At 34.2% G+C, this 25,050-nt stretch overlaps 2 protein-coding genes across 7 annotated transcripts in view; both read right to left on the bottom strand.

Annotated features, from left to right (window-relative positions):
* LOC127860066 (uncharacterized) overlaps positions 1-10,483 on the bottom strand; it is a 40,853-nt gene extending 30,370 nt beyond the window's left edge. The window contains exons 1-8 of one of the 6 annotated variants that reach the window (XM_052397835.1): positions 10,266-10,468; positions 9,368-9,465; positions 8,798-8,884; positions 7,155-7,417; positions 6,662-6,762; positions 6,242-6,429; positions 5,629-5,691; positions 2,476-5,423 (exon numbers count right to left, since the gene is read on the bottom strand). In XM_052397835.1, coding sequence (XP_052253795.1) covers positions 3,694-5,423; positions 5,629-5,691; positions 6,242-6,429; positions 6,662-6,762; positions 7,155-7,417; positions 8,798-8,884; positions 9,368-9,392 — 2,457 coding nt within the window. In that variant the 5' untranslated portion in view covers positions 9,393-9,465; positions 10,266-10,468 and the 3' untranslated portion in view covers positions 2,476-3,693. Of the gene's footprint in view, positions 1-2,475; positions 5,424-5,628; positions 5,692-6,241; positions 6,430-6,661; positions 6,763-7,154; positions 7,418-8,797; positions 8,885-9,367; positions 9,466-10,265 lie in introns of those variants that run through there. The other 5 variants (XM_052397836.1, XM_052397837.1, XM_052397834.1 and 2 more) reach the window with 5 other exon arrangements.
* Positions 10,484-15,164: 4,681 nt separating this feature from the next.
* On the bottom strand, positions 15,165-24,762 carry LOC127860069 (uncharacterized). The gene is made up of 8 exons (XM_052397860.1): positions 24,505-24,762; positions 21,467-22,594; positions 20,390-20,488; positions 19,434-19,645; positions 18,627-18,727; positions 17,742-17,983; positions 17,330-17,374; positions 15,165-17,017 (listed from the first exon to the last, which is right to left on the bottom strand). Exons 2-8 carry the CDS (start codon positions 22,455-22,457, stop codon positions 16,476-16,478), a joined length of 2,232 nt encoding a protein of 743 aa, XP_052253820.1. The 5' UTR covers positions 22,458-22,594; positions 24,505-24,762; the 3' UTR covers positions 15,165-16,475.
* Between the last annotated feature and the right edge of the window lie 288 nt (positions 24,763-25,050).

Genomic DNA, 25,050 nt, shown 5'->3' on the forward strand with positions numbered 1-25,050 from the left:
TTTTTACGCGATTAATTGGGAGAAAATGAAAAAAAAAGTTTTGTTAAACACCGTCGTCCATGTTTGTTTTCTAATCCAATATGGCGATCGTTTGCATGTTTCCATAGAGACATCAAAATCATTCAGAAAGTTGATGCTAATTTTTAAACAAATACTGTTTATCATCTAATTATGAACTGATATATATCTGCAATATGGTATAGATAATAATTAAATTGAAAAAAAAATACGTCTTTCATGACTGTCAATGTCAACAGCTATGTACGTAGGGGCTATTCCGCTTAATTTGGGCACACACATATGTATAATATTAATTTTGTGGTATTATGAGCATGTTTTAACAAGAGGGTTCGCTCACCTGAGTAGTATTAACGTTATACAAAGGTTGTTTTATGAAAAGAAAAGGTTTGCTGTTTTGACAGATATATACATATATGCGTTATAAGTAGTTTTGTGTGTGTGTGTTTAAGTTTTTTAAAATAGACATTTGTTACCCGTTGCGACAAAGCTGTGTTTTGGATAAAAGTAATATGAGGACAGTAATTAAATAATGAGCATCAGCAAAAGAAAATAAAAGTACATTTTTCCACAAATTGACGTGCGCTTTGAGATCATGAGATAAGCATCTCAGCATCTTATAGGGGATGACTGTTTACAACCTGTTTAGCAAGAATTAACACTTTTACATACCAAAAACAACTGTATTTGCTCAATAGATTGTGTGTTCATAAAATAGTTTTTGCATAATTAAATACAATATGTTGAATTGTTATCATATATCAAATTAAGTTAAAAAGAAGTAAATGAGTATGGGAATATGTACAGCTACTAGAAAATTAATATTGATCTTCTTTTTAGTACAAAACATCACTTGATCTTTCTTATAGTTACAAACGTGTGCAAATATAGAATTAAACACACACAAGACATTGGAAAATGTATTATTTTAAAACGACTGTCAAACTATTTGTAATTTAAATGCACAAAAAATCTGTAGCATAAATACATTATTTTTGCAAAAACAACTGCAAAACAACTTTCCTTTTAACCGAACAGTTGTTTGTGCTTCTTAAGATATGTGATAAGTTGTTTTTTTACTACCAACTTGTTCACATTTTTTGACAAAGTGTTTTTAAACAACTGGACCAATTTTCGGACTCACCTTGCAATGATATTTCCAATTGAAACAACAATAAAACCTGCTAAAATCATAAATTTTTCATAATCACACAAAAACTACTGACTAACTGAAAATTGAAGGGGTAAACATTTCAAGTTGTAATCTATCTTATAAATGGTTTCCATCTGACATCAAGACAAAGGTCTTTGACGAAAGTGCCCATTTAATTAATTGGGGTCAATTGCCATGAGTGTTACACAATCACCACCTGGCAACATTGCTAGTACAGGTATAAATGAGTTTTATGGAGATTAGGATAAGTGAATGAAAGGTCAAATAAGATCCATATGTAACACTTCTTGTTGTTTTATTGATTTTTCCACTATGTTGAATTTCTGCAAAAATATAGATAACAATCTGAAGTAATGGCAATAATTAATTTGAGTAATGCAATAATTATAATTAGATATTTGGGTTGTGGTTAATGTTTCTGAATCCATCATCATCATCATCATCATCATCATCATCATCATCATCATCATCATCATCATCATCATCATCATCATCATCATCATCATCATCATCATCATCATCACCTCCATCATCATCATCATCATCAATATCATCATCATCATCATCATCATTATCATCATCATCTTCATCATCATCATCATCATTATCAACATTATCATCATCTTCATCATCATCATGATCATCATCATCATGATCATCATCATCATCATCATCATCATCATCATCATCATCATCATCATCATCATCATCATCATCATCATCATCATCATCATCATCATCATCATCATCATCATCATCATCATCATCATCATCATCATCATCATCATCATTGTGCACCGACATCCGCACAACAACTAGAGTGTTAACATGGTTTTAATATAGACATATGAAAACTGCAGCTACCCTGGCGGCCATGTTTTTCAACAAACCGTAACCATTTTCGAACTCAGCCAAGGTATCATTGGTACAAATATTTGGACCAAGTTTCATGAAGATTGGACTATAAATGTGACTTTTAGACAAGGTTTCACTTTAGCCGTATAAGCAAAACTGTCCGCCCCCCTTTACGGCGTTATCATGATATCATAATGATAACACTTCCCAGCAAACATTTCATATCGGTTCTTTGTCGGCCCGATATCATTTCCAATGTCGGGCCGATATCGAGTTTTATATTGGTTCGACATCGGATGTGCAACACGGCTATATATCGACCCGATATAGACTATATATATATCCATTGAAGATGTGCAACCGACATTATGCCGATATTTCTAAAACAGATATTTTTAAATAAACAAATAAAAAAACTAACGCATATATCAACAACTAAAACTTTTACTAAGATTATTTCAATTTTCAACATATGATGCATACATTATACATTGTAAAACTTTCGACCAAGAAAAAACTTAAAATTAACAATGAAGAATAGATGGTTATTTGTATAAAAACATTTCTAACTTGATTATTGCTTTCTTACTTGTTAAAATAGTATATGTTATTGCATTGTTAATTCCAATATAATCTTGAGCACATTTTACAACGAGAGCTCATGCAAGGACCTATACAAACAAAACAGCAATGTATAGGTCCCTGTCTCATGGGATCATATTGACATGTTCATACTAATGCAATACTGGGATACTTTTGACTAGAAAAAACATTTAACGATAAAGACTAGCTATTCATAACTGAAATTGCAATCAGTCAAAATTATACAAGTGAATACAGGAAAAAGGGTACATGTTCAATAAACAAAAAAAGGAGACAAAAAAGACTGGCAAATAATAACAAATAAAACAGAATGAAATCAAATAGAACGAGAGCTCATGGCATCATGACAAGTTCATACTTATGCAATATTGTGATACTTTTGACTCGGAAAAACATTTAACGATATAGACAAGATATTTATAACTAGACTTCAAACAGTCAAAATTATACAAGTAAATACAGATTAAAGGGTACATTTTAAATAAAAGACAAAACAGGACTGGCAAATATAACAAATATAACAGAATTAAATCAAATATAAAGAAAAACTATTAAAACACATGATAAATGTAGTATTCATTCAAACTAAGTGAAATATAAAACAAATAAAAAAAATGTAAGCCATGTCCGACTATTATGAAAATAAGAAACAAAACAGCAATGTCAAAACTTGTTCGGAAGATATTATTATTTATTTACAATAAACAATATTTATACTAACACAAAAATTATGGCTGGTATGGAAGTTTGGTTACATAATAATGAAACATACTTGTTAATTGCAACTGAGTATATATAATTTGATGAGATAGTAAATATCCTTTTATTTTAACTCTTCTGTTAAAGTTTATGCATTTTTTAAAGATTATATTGGAAAACAGTTATATACCAATCGCATTATATGAACAATAACACTCTAGTAACATTCTTGTCCAAGCTTAATAACAAAATTAATGCTGATAATAATGAAGAAAGGTTGGCAATATTTTGACACTGACATAATTGCCAGTGTACGTCCTTAACATACATGTTTTGTTTTTGTTTTATTGCATATTCATTTCTCGCAGTTTGGAGCAAATCAGATTAATTCTATTGATATCCTCCTGTAATTTGCTTATATCCTTTCGGATGATAGCTAGTTCCATCATTTTTCTATTTGTTCGTTTTCTCACCTCCGCACAAAGTTCTCTGACTTTATCAGCAATAGTAATATCTGAGACACATACATTTGATGTGCGCTTTGCTAGCTGAATGATCACGTAATCCAGGGCTTCTAATTCTACTTTGGCTATGACAGCTTCATCAATGTCACATTGCTCCAGAACCTTTGCCAAAGCAAAGGTTGTTTGACAGATACGTTCTGGCTCAATAAAATGTGTCGGGATGCTTACTTCTTTTCCAAATGTATCTAATAACATTCCGTTAGGCTCTTCTCCAAAGACATCAACAAGTAAAACTGAGTCTAAATCCTTATTTACTTCATCGAACCAATAGTGTCCCGTGACAAAGGCCACGTAGAATGCAAACAACCAATGTCGCACATTACAAGAAGCAGGGACAACTACCAGGCTAACTATGTAATTGACAGCCAACTCAGCCCTGCAAACATGATTCAATTCCTCTGCAGCTTCAGTGCATCGTTCGTATGCTAGTGAAAACCTTTCACGTTCCACAAGCTCTTGTATGCCGGCTACAGCTGTTGGTATAAAGCATTCTTCGAGAACTCTTTCAGTATCGCTCGATTGCATGCTTTCTACCAGTCGATGGAACATGGCGGCAAATGCTCTCGACCATCTATCTTCAAAGTCCGTTGCTGGAGTACTGAACGCATTACATAGACAGACAAATGTGTGCTTTTGTACAATAAGCAGTCGTTGGTTAACTAGACTTCGTTCATCAGATGTGAGCTTATTTGGCATCAAATTCAACGTGCTATCAAAAAAGTTGGGGAAATATGCATCATTTATGTTGGATATGAATCGACCAATCAATGACCGTAGACAGAGCATAGGATCTGACTTCCAAACATTAGCCGGTGTTTCTTGACATTGATAATAGAACGCGTGCTTTAGACAAACGTACGGTAAGTACTGACTGACTTCTGTTTCGTCCAAAAGGATTTTCGTAATCTTGAAACTATCTTTCTGATAATCTGAAAACGCCTTCGCAAAGAGAATATCTTCTGCCAATCTAAAATCGTATTTCCAGGCATATTTAGAACATTTGGGCTCAGGGACCACGAAAAATCCATCCCCAGTTAATAAATCATATATTGCCCTGTTATGTGGCCAACCGTACCGGCGGCTTCTTTTGAGCCATCGTTCGGTACTTGGCATTTTTGTTTGGAATGCAATCCATCGAGGAGACTCCATCATGTCAGACGGCATTTGTAAATGATGCAGAAAGTGTTCTTGGTTAAAACATCTCATCCAATTTTCAGGCTTTTCAGGTACAAGGTTTATGGTATTACCAGTCGCTTGTCTAACGGCTTTTAGTTGATTCCTCTTGTGCACTTCACTAGATGTGAAATCATCAACCACAACTGTATCAAGTGGGATAAAAAACATATCCTCTTTAAAAGAACATGTTTCCTGATTGGATCCTAGAATCCCGACACAAAGAGCATCAGAGTGGTCTGTAGAAAGATTACATAACCGGTAGAGATTCGTTATTCTATGAATTTGTTGTTGAACAAGAGGCTGAATAATCTGCTGTTTTAGGCAATACATCATTGCGAAGGACAAATACATGTCTGGGACATCGCCACCTATTCCTATTTTAGATAAAAGAAAATACAAAAATATAGCTTATTCCAGCAGTATCGTGCATCAGTATATGAACGTTTAGTACACATGACAATAAATTCATGTAAGTTTCCATTAAATGATTTCTTTGAACGCACTTTATATGAGTATACAATAACAATGAAAATGTAAATGCACGTTTAAACATATTTATAACTGCTTGGCTGCACGAACCTGCGACACCTGGGTCTGAATTGCGTCCAGAAATAACACACGAGTCAGAACGCCCTCCTAAAACTATATGCATCAATATTAGAAAAAAATGTATGGCATTTTGTAAAGATTATTATTCCAAATATTCTTAAACATTTCTACAAACCACACGATATTGTTTATAACGTAAGATGTTTGACAATTTTTCTTTACATATAACATCGCTTATTTGCTCAAAGAGTACACCTGTAGGTATTTATTTACCAGCAATATATTTGCTATTCGTCCAAATATGAACTTTAAAAAAAAGGTCGCCTGGCGTAGTGGACCTGGTGTCCGCCTAGCGACCGGGAGGTCACGGGTTTGATCCCAACTGTAGGAGCGTTCTTTAGATCTTCCCAATAGACACCAAGTACTGGTTCTAGGCCCAGGATATGGACTCGAGAACTTTTAAAATAAGCCTTAGGCTTTCTATGCAATCAAGCTTAAATAAAAAGTTTTAAACTAAATAATGAACTCATTTTCCACCATTATTTGTATAATTGGATATATACACATCTCATTATGAAAAAAAAGCCAAAAAGGTGAATGTTTTTTCAAATCTTTTAACGAACATATTTTTAAATCAACTTACCTTTAAGAAGATCTTCCTTCCAAGTCTGAGGTCGGAGGCTAATGTAATGAGCACCGTAAATATGGCCCAAGTACAATGTAGAATTTTGTGTATGTTTGCCTGCAATAATATGCGGTTGCGGTCTAATCATCCCCTTTTCATCGCAACCGTAGATTGTGACAGGGGTCTTCAAGAAACATGCCAAGCCACTGAATAACAAACACAAATCAGAGTTACTAAAAAACAACATTAACTTAACTTTCAATTAATTTTTATTGTTAAAGCCTTCCATATCGCAACAACTGCAAATATTTCAATCACATTTCCATTAGCAATAACAAAAGCGATAATTTTAGCAACAGTGAATTCTTAAATTCCGATGCGCTGTATTGTAAAAGAATCGATATCAAACTATCAGCATTTAAGTATGGACTGTTATACTGAATCACAATGTGGTCCCCCCATTCTCCGTCTTTATTCATCTTCTGAAAGTAGTCTTCTAAATCTCCTTCGATGAAGTTCCTAATGTCTGTGTTGTCATCCTGAAATATCCGCACATATTTTGATAAAATATGACAAATAGTCACTTTTAAGCAAAAAATCCATCTGTATGAAAATCTCACCATTAAAACCTCTCTCTGGAATTAATTTACTATTTTATTAAACGTTTGGATCAATTTACAAATCAAACATTTAGTATTTCACACCAATTTAAAACCTATCTAAATATTGTTTACTTATAACTATGAGGTTTATTTTCCAAAATAAAATGCCTTAACATGGCAAGAACAAAATGAACACATTTCACCATTCCCGGCTTTCTACTCCCAAGAAATATAGTTACATATGATGTCCTATCCACCTATTTTACGACCAAGTACCACCTTTCGCGCGTCAATCCAAACAGATCGGGCCAGACGAAAAGAAAACTCACCAGTTGTGGATTCTGCCTAAGATAATTCACTGCAGCTGTGCGCAGTGAACGTGGTGTATACTCGTACACTCCTCGAATCCTCAACTGGTCCACCATCGCTGAGAACAAACAGTTACCATCCGAGCTGACATTCCTCATAGTGAATCCAAGGAGGGAAAACATTGCATCAAACGAATGTGTTTTGTTTTCTTCACGGGTCTTTTTCAATATCTTGTTTTCTGGGTTGCCTAAATCGTTTACGTCGCATTGAGCCTCGGAATGTACTAAACAGATTGTTTTCGTGAGTGCATGTGTATTATTATTTATTTACACGTTTTAGTCATAATAAAACGAATATCAAATGTTCAATAAAAATCGTTACGACTATCGCACTCACTAATGCCAACAATACAATACAATGCAATAACACCAATAAAGAACAAAAAACATCAACCAACAACAACAACATCAACAATAACGTTTAATGATAGTAGTAGTAGTAGTAGTAGTAGTAGTAGTAGTAGTAGTAGTAGTAGTAGTAGTAGTAGTAGTAGTAGTAGTAGTAGTAGTAGTAGTAGTAGTAGTAGTAGTAGTAGTAGTAGTAGTAGTAGTAGTAGTAGTAGTAGTAGTAGTAGAAGTAGAGGTAGTAGTAGTAGTAGTAGTAGTAGTAGTAGTAGTAGTAGTAGTAGTAGTAGTAGTAGTAGTAGTAGTAGTAGTAGTAGTAGTAGTAGTAGTAGTAGTAGTAGTAGTAGTAGTAGTAGTAGTAGTAGTAGTAGTAGTAGTAGTAGTAGTAGTAGTAGTAGTAGTAGTAGTAGTAGTAGTAGTAGTAGTAGTAGTAGTAGTAGTAGTAGTAGTAGTAGTAGTAGTAGTAGTAGTAGTAGTAGTAGTAGTAGTAGTAGTAGTAGTAGTAGTAGTTAGTAGTAGTAGTAGTAGTAGTAGTAGTAGTAGTAGTAGTAGTAGTAGTAGTAGTAGTAGTAGTAGTAGTAGTAGTAGTAGTAGTAGTAGTAGTAGTAGTAGTTATGAGTATATTAAGTAGTAGTCGTAATAGCTTTGGTATAAGTACAATTGTAGAAAAAGTAGTTTCAGATTAGTAGTATTCAGTAGGTAGTTATAGATAGTACTTTGTAGTAGAGGGAGAAACAGTATATGTACATTACCATGCGTCTATAGTAGCCTTATATGCATCTTTGACGATGATTAAAACCTTAAAAATTAAAACGTGTCAAGCGAAACGATTGAATAATGGAGAGTTCGTGTTGTGTCGTTAAATTTTGTTGATATCGAGATTGTTATCTAGGTATAAAATACTGCACGAATGTGTACTCGGCGGAATGCTCAGTAGGTAGAGCGTTTTTATTCAGGTACTTCGGAGGAGTCAGGGGTCACTGGTTCGAAACCTGCTTCAGGCAATGTTCTTTTCTTTTGTAATGATTTTTTACTGGAGCTTTAACGATCCAATGTTAACATTTATCAATATAAAGCATTAATTGAATAAGTTAAAAAAATTCCAAAATCTGTGAAAAGGCCCCTTTAATGTGCATTCTAAGAAGCTTCATTATTATAGCACGACCATTATTAAAGAAAAAAAAGGAAGATGTGGTAAACTTTGCAATGAGCGGTTGTTTTCGCGAAACGGCTTGTCTGAAAGTAATGTCTATATTTACCACAGTGGTTTGTTTCCCGCAGCCTGTTTGCTGCTTCGGTTTTTCGTCTTGTCGCAAAGTTTTTGTTGATTCGTGCAACCGGCGCCTCTGAAAACGAACTGGATATTTACTATTGTTTTCACCGTTTTGGGTGTCATATATTCGTATTGTTTCTAACAATCATTAAAAGTACCTAAGTTTCTGTATTGTTGTAGCTTAATTACATAATGTGATTTTATTTGTTTTGCATTATTTAACATTTTAAATTGTTAAATTGCACGATGTTATTTTTACATGTTGATATAAACGAGTAAGGACATTACTCCCCCGAAACTTGCCACTTTACCAGAGTTAAATTATCCAACCCAATCAAGTTACTCGGGCTTGCGTGAAATTATTGAGCTGTCATTCACTGATATTTTCTGCTTCTTTACCACACAGCATCAAATAAAGTGGCACCACATCATATTCCTCTAACAAGAATAAACATTTAAACTAAAATGAACTTATTATATGCTCTTTAAATGTCATAACATAATCATATTGAGAATATGTCTTTTGTTAAGATTTAAAAAAAGGATTTGTGTTTACCCCATTGTTTGTTCACTTCGTCCATTGCACAGAATGGTTGTTCTGATGCACTGTTGCAATAACATCCATATACGGCTTCACTTTATATTAGTCAATTTCTGTAAACAAGTTTTCTATTCTCTGTTACATATGTTCGTATAAATACAAAGAAAGCTCGTCTTCAGTTGTTCAAGTTTAAATAAACCAGAATAATGGGTATACAAATCTTTGCGATCTGTATGTATCGGTTAAATATATATAGAATAAACGATCTACTTTTGACCATTGAATAAAAAATCTTCTTTTTACCACATGTTGAATTATTTTTGAATTCTAATCTATTTTAAACATGGGTATACAAATATAAGATTTGTTGGAAAATTTGATTTAAAGTGAACGTCGGTAATTTGTTAGCGAGGTTGTCAGTGTTATATTGAACAAAAACGCATCGATAAAACTATACATATGTTAAAGTGCCTACAATTGCACATAAATTCGTCACACATCAAAAAGTATAATGTATAATAACGGAAACTGCTAAGGGGGCTTTCTCTACTTGAAATTGGCAAACTGCCATGAAAAACGAATTCGTTATAACAAACGTACTTTCGATTTGAGTATTACGATAAAGAGTTCTTTTCACTTTGAATGCCTTCAAAATACCTTCAAAAACACATTTACTTAAATAATTATTTTAGGTATTGTGCTTACTACAACCAAATTTGTTTCATAATTGAATTGATAATAAACCACTTTCGATTTGACAACCACGGATGACAAATTTTCATTTACAGTTTTTTTTTAATGTTTTACTCAATACTTATCAATTTAATTCTCATTAAACGTTAAAGAACCATTTGCAAACTATAATCTAAAACAAAATCCATTAAAGCTATAAAGTTTAAAACATTTTACTTACTTGTATATATGGTTAGCCACCAGCAGCTTCAAGCTAGTAAATCGAAAATAAAAAAATAAGTATCAGGAGGAAATTAAAACCACTCCCGATTAGAAACCCACGTATTTAACATGTTCTTTACACACTTAATGTTTTATTCTATACATGTGATTAAAACCGTCATAAAACGTTGGCATAAACATTTGCAAACTGATATCTAACACAATACTCAATAAAGCTATAGAGTATTAAACGCGTTTCACAGGCTGATCAGTGTGCACAGGCTAATCTTATTTGACATGCATTAAGCCCAGTTTTCCCTGAAAGCAGCCAATATGTACAGATTTCAATGATGAACACTATACTGGCCAATGTCGTCTTACAAGCTGGTAAATACACTCACTGCAGTAGTAGATGCAGACGCGTCGTCTGCAGTGCAGACAGGCAGCGGTAATCGTTCCTAGCATAGTGAGTTACGGGTCTTAGCGTAGCTAAGGCGTCTAAGCACATACTGATTTGCAAAACGTGCTCTGTAAATTTAGTCGTTAGCTAACGCTCACAACTTATCAAAGCGATGAGTGAAATGAAGTTGTTCGCTGTTGCCGTCCTTGATTAGCTTGTGCGAATTGCACAGGCTATTCAGTGTGCACAGGCTAATCTTATTTGACATGCATTAAGCCCCGTTTTACCTGAAAGCAGCCAATATGTACATATTTCAATGATAAACACTAGACTGGCCAATGTCGACTTACAAGCTTGTAAATACACCCACTGCAGTAGTATAGCAGACGCTCCTAAACATTCGTCGTCTGCAGTGCAGACAGGCAGCGGTAATCGTTCCTAGCAAAGTGAATTACAGTCCTTAGCGTACCTAAGTTACCTAAGCACATACTGATTTGCAAAACATGCTCTGTAAATTTAGTCGGCCGCTAATGCGACCAACTAAATACCACGCATCAGAATTGCAACGGGGTTTGAGGTTACAATATACTAAATCATTTTTGTGTTTAATGCTATACCCTCTAAAGAATGGAACGTCATTTATTTGGAGACACAATTCTCTGTATGGGCACTTGCCATGACTTTATTTTTGAACATGTATGTGTGCATGTGGTAGGGAAAACATTGTTGTATACTACAAATTCAGTGTTTTGCTTATAGATTGGAGACTACATGAGATTTTGACAGATGGCGGGAAACCCTCATCAACTGGAGATCAGCCGGTAAAAAGGTGGCCTTAAAACAGTGACCGTTGATTCGCGTCGAGTTCTTTCTTACATACTGGATGACCTATCTTTTTTATTGTGTAAATCCATTCGGCTTGGCATGCTCTTTAAGAAAAGGTATGGGTATGGGGGTGTCTACGCGCAAAAGTTTGACTTTATTTTTCGTTGAAGTTGTCGGTTTTACATTGAATTTGTTAAGGAAATCTTTTGGTATATTGTGACCTAAACTAAATTTAGGTAAAAATGACAAATCATCTGCAAGTGCAAAATATGACTGGGAAAGCTGAATTTTGGTCATTTCTTAGCAAAAGAGAAGATTATAAGTGCATTAAATGCATGAATTCAGATGATTTGACCTGGAATAGTTGTTTTTCAAGTTGATCCCCCACCCTTATATAGCCGAATAAGTGCTATATTGCTTTCCAACTTAAATTCAAAGGCATATTGGTTGACCGTCTAGCATTAATGTGCTACATGAAGTCAGAATTCAACGCCTGGGTCTCCGTGATACAGTAACGCAACAATAGCTTGTGCGTTAAGCATTAACATTCAAACAGAGCCCCATTTCACCGACATGGAATGGCGGACAATTTTACAGTTTGGACAGTGCAGCAGATGCTTAGCTGAGCCAGCATTCATGTTTAGTACAATAATGAATATAACAAGCTTTATCACTTCATATTATTCATAGAAATTCACTTAAAATACATAAATGCATGTGTGTTTTTTCATTTCATATCTATTTCTATTGGGTATTTTGACTTTTTCAGGTAGAGGAATGTCTGCGACTAAGCCGAGGGCCACTGCATAAGGGTTATTGATGGCAAACAGGTAATAATACTAAATTATTATCATGTACACAAGCAAATAAGCATATAAATGATGCTTAAGGTGTGAAATACTGCCATAATCAGGTTTGTCTTCACTCAAACCCTTGCCGTTGTGCAATTCTCCGTGCAGTTTGAATCTATAGTTCCGCGTCCCGACATGTAAAGCTCGTGCTTTGCTGGCAGCGGAAGTTGGCACTTAACAGGTTTATCCTCGTTCCTAAGCATGTATGCAGTACAGCTGAGTTGATTTGCTACTTGTAACCCTACAATTAGCTTGTGTTTGGTATTGTTTTCTCACAATATGCTTACTGTTAATGTTCTGGCTTGAAAGGATGTCGCGTCTGACTTAAACATAGGATTGTTGTAGCAAGTGTCCCCTTCATCATGTAATTACCTTAGAGGGATCTTTTTGCCAAAATGTGGCACTTTCAGCAACCAGTTTTGTTTTTTATTTGGTACATGCTTCTCTCATTCAGTGTAAGGGAAGTATTGACCTTATTCGCGTGTCTTTGCAAAAAAGGTGACATGGATCGATGATATTTGTTGTGTTGAGAATTCTGCGTGAAGCTGTGTCCCGAGAAGTACTAGAAACCCCTTTCAGGAAGCCTACATTGATCTGAGCTCCCTTTCTGCCCCTGTTAGTACATGGAACCTCATTGCTAAGCTTATAATGCTTGCCTACATATATGTATCTTGTTCATTTTAACCTTTCCTTCCAGTCTTTACACCCAACATGAGCATTTTTTTCTTTCGCTCGGTTATGAACCTCCATTTTGACCTGATTGCCACCATAAAAATAGTCAAAAGTACTTATTTTGTGCCCAAAATATGAAATTTTGTATTCTCTTGAACCTCTAAATGAGAGCTGGCAGTGCATATTGACCGTCTGCTGCAGTTTAAAGGCACCCACGACATTATATGCTAGAATATATCATTGGCTGCTGGTAAATAAAGGGGCTCCGAGCGACAAGGCGCTTTCAAGATTTCACACTTTTATTGTTGCGCAACAACAGGTTATTGAAGCTCATTGATTTCTGCACTTTAAAGTATCTATTATCTCCCATTTTTACTAATTTGTTTGTTGTTTTGGATGAAATTGGATTTTTTTTGCTTTGAAATTGACATTTTTGGGGTGATTTAAAAAAAAAAAACAACACTAAAGAGACATAATCAAAATTGCTTAGAGTGACAATATCTAACAAATTCATTCTTTTCCCACCCCGCATAAGCCCCACGTGTCCATCCATTTGGTTTGTTTTGGTATATTGTTGCAGATATTGAACACAACAGCTTTAAATCTTAAAGGGACATTTAAGCTATTACAGGCCTAAAATCGCCTTCTTCGGACGGAAAACATCAGCGTGTAAAAATATGATATAAAATGGCCGAATGGACAGATAATCCAGCCAAACTTAATATATTGGTGCAATATGAATAGGCAGATAATAATATGCAATAAAAACACATTTTAATCAGAAGATATTTCTCCTTTAGGTTACAATATACTAAATCATTTTTGTATTCAATGCTATACCCTCTAAAGAATGGAACGTCATTTATTTGAAGACACAAATCTCTGTATAGGCACTTGCCATGACTTTATTTTTGAACATTTCTGTGTGCATGTGGTAGGGAAAACATTGTTGTATACTACAAATTCAGTGTTTTGCTTATAGATTGGAGACTACATGAGATTTTGACAGATGGCGGGAAACCCTCATCAACTGGAGATCAGCCGGTAAAAAGGTGGCCTTAAAACAGTGACCGTTGATTCGCGTCGAGTTCTTTCTTACATACTGGATGACCTATCTTTGTTATTGTGTAAATCCATTCGGCTTGGCTTGCTCTTTAAGAAAAGGTATGGGTATGGGGGTGTCTACGCGCAAAAGTTTGACTTTAATTTTCGTTGAAGTTGTCGGTTTTACATTGAATTTGTTAAGGAAATCTTTTGGTATATTGTGACCTTGATTACCGAAAACATGGCCGTCTGGTGGGATGGAGTTAAACATGTAACGGCATCGCAATTGTCCTTTATTGGCTATATATTAACTGTATTGTCCGAACCGCCTAATGGATTTCAAAATAATGTATAACACATTTTCCTTGGCTGATCAAATTAGCTTGATTCGTTAAAACTTGGCAATCATTAGCGGAGAAGTATTCTTTATAAGTTGTATTTAACACATTTAACAAGTTTATGTCATGGAGTTCGAAATAATATGACCTACACATTCATAGGGCGACCTTTTCCGATTTTTTCCAAATAATGTTGATTTGTTTAATAATGAATTTTGCCTAAAAAAGCTAAACAAATCAATTTATAGTCATTAAGCGATGGCTGAATTTTAAAATCTTTAGTAAAATGTTTCTTGGAAAATCCTCACATATTTATTTTTTATTTTATTTGTTTTATAACTGACCTGAAGAGCTTTTTTGCATGACTTTATTTAAAACTATGTTTTATTAAAAAAAAACTGGTTGATTTTTTAATGATATTTCTTTCGTATTATCTATTGTTATGGAGTAAATGATGTGTGTTTCGACGATGATCTACGCCATCGCACAGCGGTTCATAATACTGCATTTTTTGCATCTTTCTTTTCTTAATAATTATTCACCTTAACACTTACTGGCAATGTATTTTTGAAATTCATACAATGTGTAAAAATTCTCTAATCATAGGACAATCCATGTTTAATTAATCAATCCCTTAAACAGGGCATTAATACGTTTGGTTTAAATCATAAACGAAAAGAATGCGACATGAGAGATAAATATGTGCTAGTTTCTCAAAAAACGCCTGTAAACGCGTCGATTGTGACAGAAATAACAATAAACAAAACAATTAATTAAACAAACTTAAATTGGTATCATACAGACTTTATTTAGGCAACTAAAATAATTGATTTATGATATAACATCATTGAAACTTTAAAGGGAACGCTGTGTTTTAACTGAAGCAATAGATAAACGCAACCATTGATTGCAAAGAATAAGGCGTCGAACAGTTCATAAATGAAACTCTAACAGCAAGATTGTGTTTTAAAACAACCGTACATAACTTTTATAACGTATAACCGGAATATACACGTATGAAAATGCAGATTTACTATTGACGCTTCGCACATTTTCATATACAAAATAAGCGATCTTAATTAAGAAAATATTGTATGTCAAAAATTGTGAATTCGCTTTTTGTATTTTAAATTGTTAAGTTATAATCTAAAGCGTTAAAACATTTTATTGAACTGCAGCTGTAATGTTGATTTTCAACAGGAGCAGGTTGAAAAATAGAGTTTCAATCAGACTAAATGAGTCTAAAGAACATTTAAAAACAAAATTAAACAATTTCCAAAGTTGTTTGTAAAATAATCGCATTAAAGATATCGATAAAAACACGAGGATTGATTGGAATGCGATAGACAAAATAGAAAATCAACTGCTTCATTATTCATATCGGTATATTTAAATGTGCGATACAAAACTGGATGCATTTATGATGTACATATGACCAACAAACAACTGGATTAATTAAGACATAACTTATTTTAACCGCTCATTGGATGACTGCAATAAATAAGTATCGACATATATTATATGCTTAATGTTTATCAGTATGTGTCTTAAACCATAATCATCGAGACTAATTTTACAATTTATGCAACACATGTTGATAATATTCCATAACGATTTGCATACGAGCATGTATATCACATGGAAATACATTTTCCTTAAACTGTTATGAAAACGTATCAATATTTATAAGTTCGTTATAAACAGCAAACATTTAGGACAAACTTTCAGATTGCTTGGTTAAGCAATCTCAGAGCTTTCGCCTTTCGGGCAAGAAAACTCCGATGAAATCTTTTACTGAAGTTGCAAGTACAATGTTGACAGCAACCCTTTTTATTCGGAATACATGGGCAATTCAGTGCCTCCCTGACTCATGGAACTCATAATGCTTATGAAATTTTTCAACAACGCTGCCGCATTCTCTCTTCGATTTTGTCTCGTTTGACCCGACCCTGAGCGTTTCCTCAGAGTCATCAGATTGATAATCTTTTGTAGAACAGGCATATGTAGATCATTCACTGGCCTCGTGTGTTGCTCTTTTATGACATCATTAACGTCCTGCATTAGGAACTCCATGTCCCACACGATCGCTTCCTTTGCATCTAAGTTTGCTGTCGGATCGGCTGAGCCATATGACACTTCTGCCAACTGTGTGGCCTTTTTCGTGTCATCCACTGAGATGACATGTGTTCTGGCATTTCGCAAAAGAATGCCATGCAGGTCAGTAGTCGATCATCGGGAGTTCTAGACGGGAACATTATTCGTAGAAAATTCTCATCATTGAGGCATCTTTTCCAAACTGTGGGTTCGGTTGGTTGTAGCAAAACCGTGGTGTTTGTATTTATTACAGGCTGTAAGTAGTATCTATACTCAGTTGGGATGGGCGCAGACTTACTTATTACGAATGTGTCATTTGGACTTAATAACGCCACGCTATTGTACATGTCGGATAATCTTTGTGTTACGGATGTATACTCATAAAGAACATCATGGTGCTCATTATGAACCACATTGCAATCGTGCATCTGTCCCTCTATGCGCAATGTAGACATATCCAATGACGGTAAAGTCAACTTCTGCCGTGCAAAATATTTTAAGGCGAAAGACATGTGTACAGTTGGAACTTCAAATACATTTGCGCTACCTGCAAAATAAAACACTAAAATGCGTCCCATTTGTGTTTTTATTGATTATGCAAAAAATAAATGAATGATGATAAAAAGAGTCTGTTTATCGCTACTGATAAAAGAAGCGCTGATTAATTTTTGTTTGCTACCGTAAAACTTTACTTTGGTATTCGAAGACTGTATGTAAGCCAACTAAAGATGGCTAAGGATAATTCAAAAAGCAGCGGTGGTTCATGAACACTAGAGAAATATTACAGAATTAAATTGCAAAAACAAACAGGTTAATATTGTATGAACAAATATTGTTCAAGTAAAATACAGAAACTTACCAGCTGGATATGTCGAATCACGCCCCTCGCATTCGTTTTCTAAAACTAGACAGACAAAAAATCCGTGTGTGGTGAATAGAAATCCAAAACCGGAATTTTTAAAGCACTTGTTTAATAAATTGTGTATACTTATCTAAAAAATATACTCCTACATTCACATTCTGCGATTCCAATTTGTTCACAATTAAATAAATGTTTTTTTTAATTAGATGATGATAATTCTTGTTTTTAAAAATGAAATTTGTATAAATTCATTTCATAAAAATAAATCTGCTATTAAGTTTCATCAGTTATCTACAGTCATATGTTTACAGGCAAGATGGGCGGCCGGAAAAAAACCAAAAAGCAGACGGGTGCTGAGCAGTAATATTCTTACTGTATCTTGCCCGTGAAAAGTCGTATACGTATGTACCTTTTAATAATTGCTCCTTCCATGTCTGCGGTCGAAGGCTTACATAGTGCATTTCAAATAGGTGACCAAGATTAATTACTCTGGTAGCCTCATCTGTCTCAATTGGTTCATGTTTTGTGATATCTTTTTCAAGTCTGGAACTCCGTTCTTTCACGTTGTCAGGTAAAGTATCTGTTGTATTGAGACCGTCGTACAACTCTCGATAAATTCGTATTTTGGTGTTCAAGAGATTTGCAAGACCGCTGAAATGCAGTGTTTGCTTATGTAATAATTGTATATTGCATTTTCCATTTCACTAATGAACATTATACATGTAATTATGAGAGACACATTGCGAAAGGAATTTATATCTGGTTTTGATGTTTCAGTTAATATGTTTTTTTATTTAAACTTGCAATACAAGGCATACCATTTAAAACAGAATCAAACATAAACATGATGAAAGCTGATGTCACCGCATAGAAACGGTAAATGGAAAGCAATATGGAGATATGGGATTATTCAGTTGAAAGATGCGCCGAAAAAGCTCAGCGCAAATTAAAAAAGAGCTTTGTCACAGATAACACGACAGTCATCTGCCAGTTTACTTTATTTTAGAATAAGAACAGGATCTCCATAAGATTGATTAACTAAAAATTAATAAGTAGTTATGGCAGATGCTGAAATTAGTGTTTAAATAATCATAGCAACAACAACTTAATCTGACGAAAACAATTCCTTTAGTAACCTGCTTATCCACCATATGGCTCTGTCTACACGTGTTTCAATACCCGCAAAAACGTATAAGTTGTTGTCAGATCCAGATTTAAATATAATTTATTTATGTAACCATAACAAAAAAATATGTCTTCGAAAAAAAAATCAGAAATGAAGAACTTATTATACCGTATTACGACGTGGTCTCCCCAGTGTCCGTCCTGACTCATATTGTCCAAGTACTTCTCCCAAGGCTCTTCGACGAACTCCTGTAGATGTGTGTCGTTGTCCTTAAATCAAACAAGTTGTCCATGTTATGATGCTTCTAATCACCAAAAACCAAGCTTTTCGTGTCAACGAAATTGCAAGCATACGTCTTTTATTAAAACATACAAGAACAAAACAACACATGTACGCTAGAATGAAACATTTCTATTTGCGTATTTTGCTTGAAATATGTTAACAATAGTGTATCTTCTGCCTTTGTTACCTCCATTGTTCACACTTTTCCTATTTGACGTTATAAAACTATTATAGCATGACGTGCTATATAACGCAGACCGGGTTTACACTATTGTAGCACACTGTACCTTATTTTCGTTAAACAAACTGGTATTATATAATCGTTCAGTAAACCTATTGTTAATACGTTTTTTATTGTGTTCATAAGGTTTTTAAAGATTTAACCTGGTAACCTAGTTTTTTTCTATCTCCCGATTGACCAAGATTGAAACTTGCCTTAGATATTATCAACGACATGTTTGAACATCTGATCATGCTTCCTCGTTTTTTGATAATACTTAACCCAGATCCGAACTCGACCTAGATTTTAGCAACATAAATATTCGGACAAATTTCATCAAGATAGAGCTCAAACTGTGGCCTCTTAAGTCGTTATGACGTAGTATTTGACGCCACACGACGAACAGCACAAGAAACTGACGCCAGACATCGACTGCTGTCCACTGAATAAAAAGCAAAAATACAAGAACATACCAATTGAGGATTCTGTCGCAAGAACCCAACAACAGCGGCACGTAGCATACGGGGCGTGTATGTGAAGTTTCCATGGATACGCAGTTGATCCACAACAGCGGTGAACATGCAGTTGCCGTCCGCGCTGACGTTCCTCACATTCAGGCCGACAGACGCAACCAGATCATCGAACAAACACTGCGGGTCTAAACTGTTAGTGGAAGGATATTTCTCTGTAAAACAAAGTTATCCCTGGAAACTTAATCTTATTACTACGTTTTTCATCTACAGGTAATTTATATCAATTATTTATTCAGTTATCTTTAAGTTATTTAGTCCATTTCGGTATAATGTTCCAAACATTGATATGTGCCATAATAGTTATAATTTATATATATATAAATCTAAATGTGCAAAAAACTCCTATAGCAATATATATATATATATATATATATATATATATATATATATATATATATATATATATATATATATATATATATATATATATATATATATATATATATAGGAGTTTTTTTGCACATTTAGATTTATAGCAAACTACTTTGTGAGTGGTGTTAATTGTCTTTGATTTTTCGAAAATTTACATGATAAAGAGTCTGACATTTGAAAACGTCAAAAATAAAATCACTTACTGTATAATGTATTTTGTTTCAATTACTTAAGGACTTTATTAAATAACAAACTACTTTGGATTGCGAATTGTTTGATGGTATGACATGAACCAACATGTTATTGTCAAAGTTAAACTATAGTTCGCCAGTTCAGGCATTTCCATTTTAAATTATTAAATATATGTATATAGCATGTGGCCTATATTGATTCCATTAAAAAAATTCACGTGGTATTTTTTTTATAGAACATTCATAAAGCGAAAACTGACAAAAAATCTTGCATAAAACGGTGTACCCACATTCAGATGGGCAAACCACGTGCCAACGAAAGTAAATAAATACCTTTTGTAGATGGTTTATTCGGCGCCTCCTTGGATTCTACAAACGAACGTTTGGATTTCCTTGGGATTGTATTTTTGTTTAGTTTTGCAGAACGCTTCTCTGAAATATAAGTGTGTGAAGTGTTGGTTACATGCTATAAGCATAATATATAGCATTCAGATACTATTTTTCTTTTCATTGTTCACGTAAATAAATATTCCACATACATATCGCTGCTATTGTAAACATTTTGTTTGTTCAAAATTGATGCTTTCGAACATATAAATGAAGTCAAACTTCCGCTTATCCAAAAGGATATAAGCCTGTTGATATTGCATTGCTGGTAATTAATAGCAATGGACCTGTCACTAAACAGCGAGACTCAGCAATAAAGCAATAGACGCAAAAACAAATACGCAATCAACACATAAACATGTATAGAACCGGGTCACCGTCTTTGAACTGCCATTCAAAGCTACGTACCTGACATTTTACCTTGAGTAATTCACACATTTAAGTGTAACCGAAAAAAACACCTCTTAGCATCACAATCAACATTAATAAGCAAAAATGACAAATATCATACATTTGAGCCGTGCTCCGTGAAAAAGGGGTTTAATGCATGTGCGTAGAGTGTCCCAGATTTGCCTGTGAGGACGACACTTTCCGCCTAAACTGGAATTTTTGCTAAGAAGAGACTGTCTTGAAACGAAAAATATCATAACAGCGAAAAGTGTCGTCCCTGATAAGCCGGTGCGGACAGCACATTTTACCTCAAAGCAAAGAGTATCAGATAAAAGTAAATTAACAAATGAACCGACATTTAACTTAGAATTAATCTTAAGTTTCGGGATCGGACATACTACATGTACATGGAAATTTAAAACAGCGATACACAGTACTTTATGACGGAAATAATACATAATTTGTTTAACTGAGCGAATAAACTTATTTAAAAAAACAAAGTGTGCTTTAATATGACAACTAAAACCAGTATTAATCAAAGAAGATTGTAACATATTCATATACATATTAACATGCAAATAATCTATTTAAACAAATAGTAATAACCTTAACGATACAAAACAATAGACATACCTGTTAAAATTAAGAGCTCTTCTTCTGAAAACTTTTTCTTACAACTTGTGCATTGGATACTTAACTTACAACAACCTTGACAACACCGCATTTCTTTAATTTCTTTATGTTGACAGTATTTCTGTTTAAAGCACTTTGGACAATTGGCTATATGTTCGTCATTTTCGCGTTGGTTGGAATGCCCGTTCTTTGACGTAACAGCCTCTATGCGGTGGGCGTCATTAGCTGTAACTGGTTTACCTGCACCAAAAAAGACAAAAGGCTCCGTTTGTGAACGATCTGAAAGATTTTTGTGATCGTTGTCACTAAATGTAGCATTCCATGAATTCTGTTTCTTCGCTTCTGCCACATCTTGGGAAGCATCGGGCTTATGCGTGTAGTCTGGATGATAAGCGGATACAGTTGAAAGATGGGTACCATTCCTGTTGGCGGACACACGTGGTTTAGAGCTGTCGTTTAAATCGCTTTCATGGCCTGTGGGTGATTCGATTTCGAGTTCTTTTGTATCGTGCTTCGTTGGTTCATTAGTGAAGACGTGTTTGAAATCTCGGTCGTTACTTCTTATGAAATTGGAAGGATGATTAGACGGCAAATCTTTGGTTGTAAACTGAAATCCTAAGGTGAAATGCGTATGTCCATCTTCATGTTTAGGCGTACATTGATCGTTCGTTTTTTCAGCAGTTTCTTCGAAAGCCCCCAAATTAGTATAAGCACATCCTGATTGCTTGTTTTCTACAGGTTTTGCACGTGCATTCGTATTCAAAGCATTATCATCATTGACCAGAGCGTTAGCTGCGACGTCAGTATAAGTATCAATGTTATCATTAGAATCGTTTGAAGAGTCATTTACGCCTTTAACAGCTTTAACGTTGTCCACCTCGTAATCATCTGGTAACTCGGTTATGACTGGACCTTCAGATGAACCGCGAGTTTCAGACAACCGACCACGTGGTGTGCGGAAGACAACTAGAAATACATTCCGGTCTGTCATGGTCCGATTTATTGCATGGTAGTTTTTGAACGGCTTATTTGGTAATTTTGCAGTATTTAACGCACTTTTTAGTTAAGCATACTCGCACATGGCAGAATTGCAGTTTCGACCCTCATTTTGATACTTAGAACGGATTTCTGAAAAAATAAAAAGGCACATTTTCGCAACATATGCACATTGTAATGTCGTTTCAAAGGATTCAGTAAATAAATATCAGTGTGTGTGTGACCACATAAAACAAGTGTATTTTTTACTAAACATCATAGTTTGTTTATGTTCACAGTCGCCGATATTTATGCATTTATGCAGTCACGAAACTTAGCCCTTTACGATAGGATTAATAACTGTTCCATAAGAGATGACATTTATAATGTTCGTTTCATTTGTTAATATGTCTTACTTCTTGTTATTTCTTCAGAAAATATGTTGGTATTAAACGTGCAATCCTTCTCAGGGAATGTGGGTTTATTCTGTTAAATCTTCGTTTGTAAGATAAAAACGTGTACGTTAAACACTTGACACAGTTATTGTATCAAAAATTATAGATAGCATATATTTTAAACACATGCATATGTAATCTGGATGTTACCTTACGGGTTTTTGTGCACATTATTGTTTAAGCTTGCAAATGCTTAAAAATATCAATTTGGAAATAAATCTAAAGTCACATTACCCTAGTATATTCCGTATTATTTACATATAGTCCACATCTTTTTCAAAGTGTATGCGACATTTTGAAGCATTTTTTAAAACTTACACACACACACACTTGTTTGTTCTATTTCTTTCTTTTTTTTCAATAATAAAACATACATAATGCCCTAGATAATACGCAAATGCACACAATAGAAATTCAATTCGAAAGTTTCAATCGGACATTCCGATGTTAAATGCTGGCTTTTTTATAACGCCGTCGCGTTTCAAGTTTCAATGATTTTGCAATTTAATTACCCTTGGACCATTCAACTATTCTGTCCGAAATATGCTTGTCCATAAATTAACTGTACCGACGGTTCTTCGATTTCATGTTTATTAGTCATCAGTAAACAACAATCAAAAAATTAAAACTATTTTTTATGCAAAGTATACAATAAACTTAACAATATTTACGTAAAAAAAAGGTAATGTCTGCACTCGCTACCACTAGCTATAATGTCCTCAATGATATATTTTATTATAAAATTTAACAACAAAAAGCACGTACTACAAACGTAATGAATAATTGCACATTTCACCATTATCATATTTACATATTACGAATTTGGATTGCTGCTAAATGTTGTTTCATTTCTACATTTTTACAATAAAGAGGACATAATGAAAATATGATAAACAAGAATATTGCCAAGCAATATATGTCCCCTACTGGCTCCACCATTGTCAGACTTTTTTATGTGTTGCCATGGCAACCAAAATTTGTGACGTAGGAAGAAAATGAAATGACGTGCATAATGTACATATTGCCATCTATCCATGTTTCAAGTTTCATGAAAAATATGAAGACATTTTACAGTTATCGCAGGATCCAGAAAAGTATGCAGGATCCACCATTTTCAGCAGTATTTCTAGTCTATTTGTTGCCATAGCAACCAGAATTTTTATCGTAGGAACAAAATGAAATGACGTGCATAATGTCCATATTGTCATCTATCCATGTTTCATGTTTCAAAATATGAAGAACTTTTAAAGTTATCGCAGGATCAAGAAAAGTGTGACAGACTCACAGACAGACGCACAAAGCGCAAACCGCAAGTCCCCTCCGGTGAAACCGGTAGGGGACAATTAAAGTATTCCAACAAAACGTTAATATCATTTACATAACACAAATGTTATATTAATAAATACTAAATTCACAGGCAACCTCTGAAATTACCTGTGTTATTTCCTACTTTCGATTTCACATTTCGTTTAAATGTGTTATACAGACGCTAAAAGACCAACTTTTAAATTTCATTCTGTATTCGACATTAAATCCTACACTTAAGCAATAACGTATTTTAATGTACACAATAAATGCCGTTACTACAGCATTTTATCATAAACTTACATTCCGTGTTGCCAAGTGGCTTTTTGTGGTTTTTTCAACGGTATCTGTAATTACCTGTGCTATTTCCTACTTTCGATTTTCGATTTAGTTAACAAGTGTTATATAAACGCTTAAACAACAACTTATATTTAATTATGTGTTCTATATTTAAGCTAATAATTTATCACATTAATATTCTAATATACAAAATTAATTCCGTTATTACATCATTTAATCTATAAAACTTAACATGCTGTGAACGCAAATGGCTATTTGGGGTTTTCCAACGGCAACCTTCAAAACTGCGGATTTAATAAAATCCTGGATAACGAGGAAGGGGAATCACTGTAATATCACAGTTGTTGTGAATTTCATGGAGTAACCTCTCTTTCAGCGATCTAAAAAGGTATAACTCATATGTTGCTATTGTATGCGCAGAAAAAGCAGCCTTAATGTATCCTTTTACAAGTTTAATCCCATTTATGCCTAGCGTCTAGAAAAAAGGCCTTTGCAAACAGCGTAGACCCAGATGAGACGTCTCATCAGGGTCTGCGCTGTTTGCTTTAA

The sequence above is a fragment of the Dreissena polymorpha genome, chromosome 15 (genome assembly GCF_020536995.1).
Source record: "Dreissena polymorpha isolate Duluth1 chromosome 15, UMN_Dpol_1.0, whole genome shotgun sequence".
NCBI classification, from domain to species: domain Eukaryota; kingdom Metazoa; phylum Mollusca; class Bivalvia; order Myida; family Dreissenidae; genus Dreissena; species Dreissena polymorpha.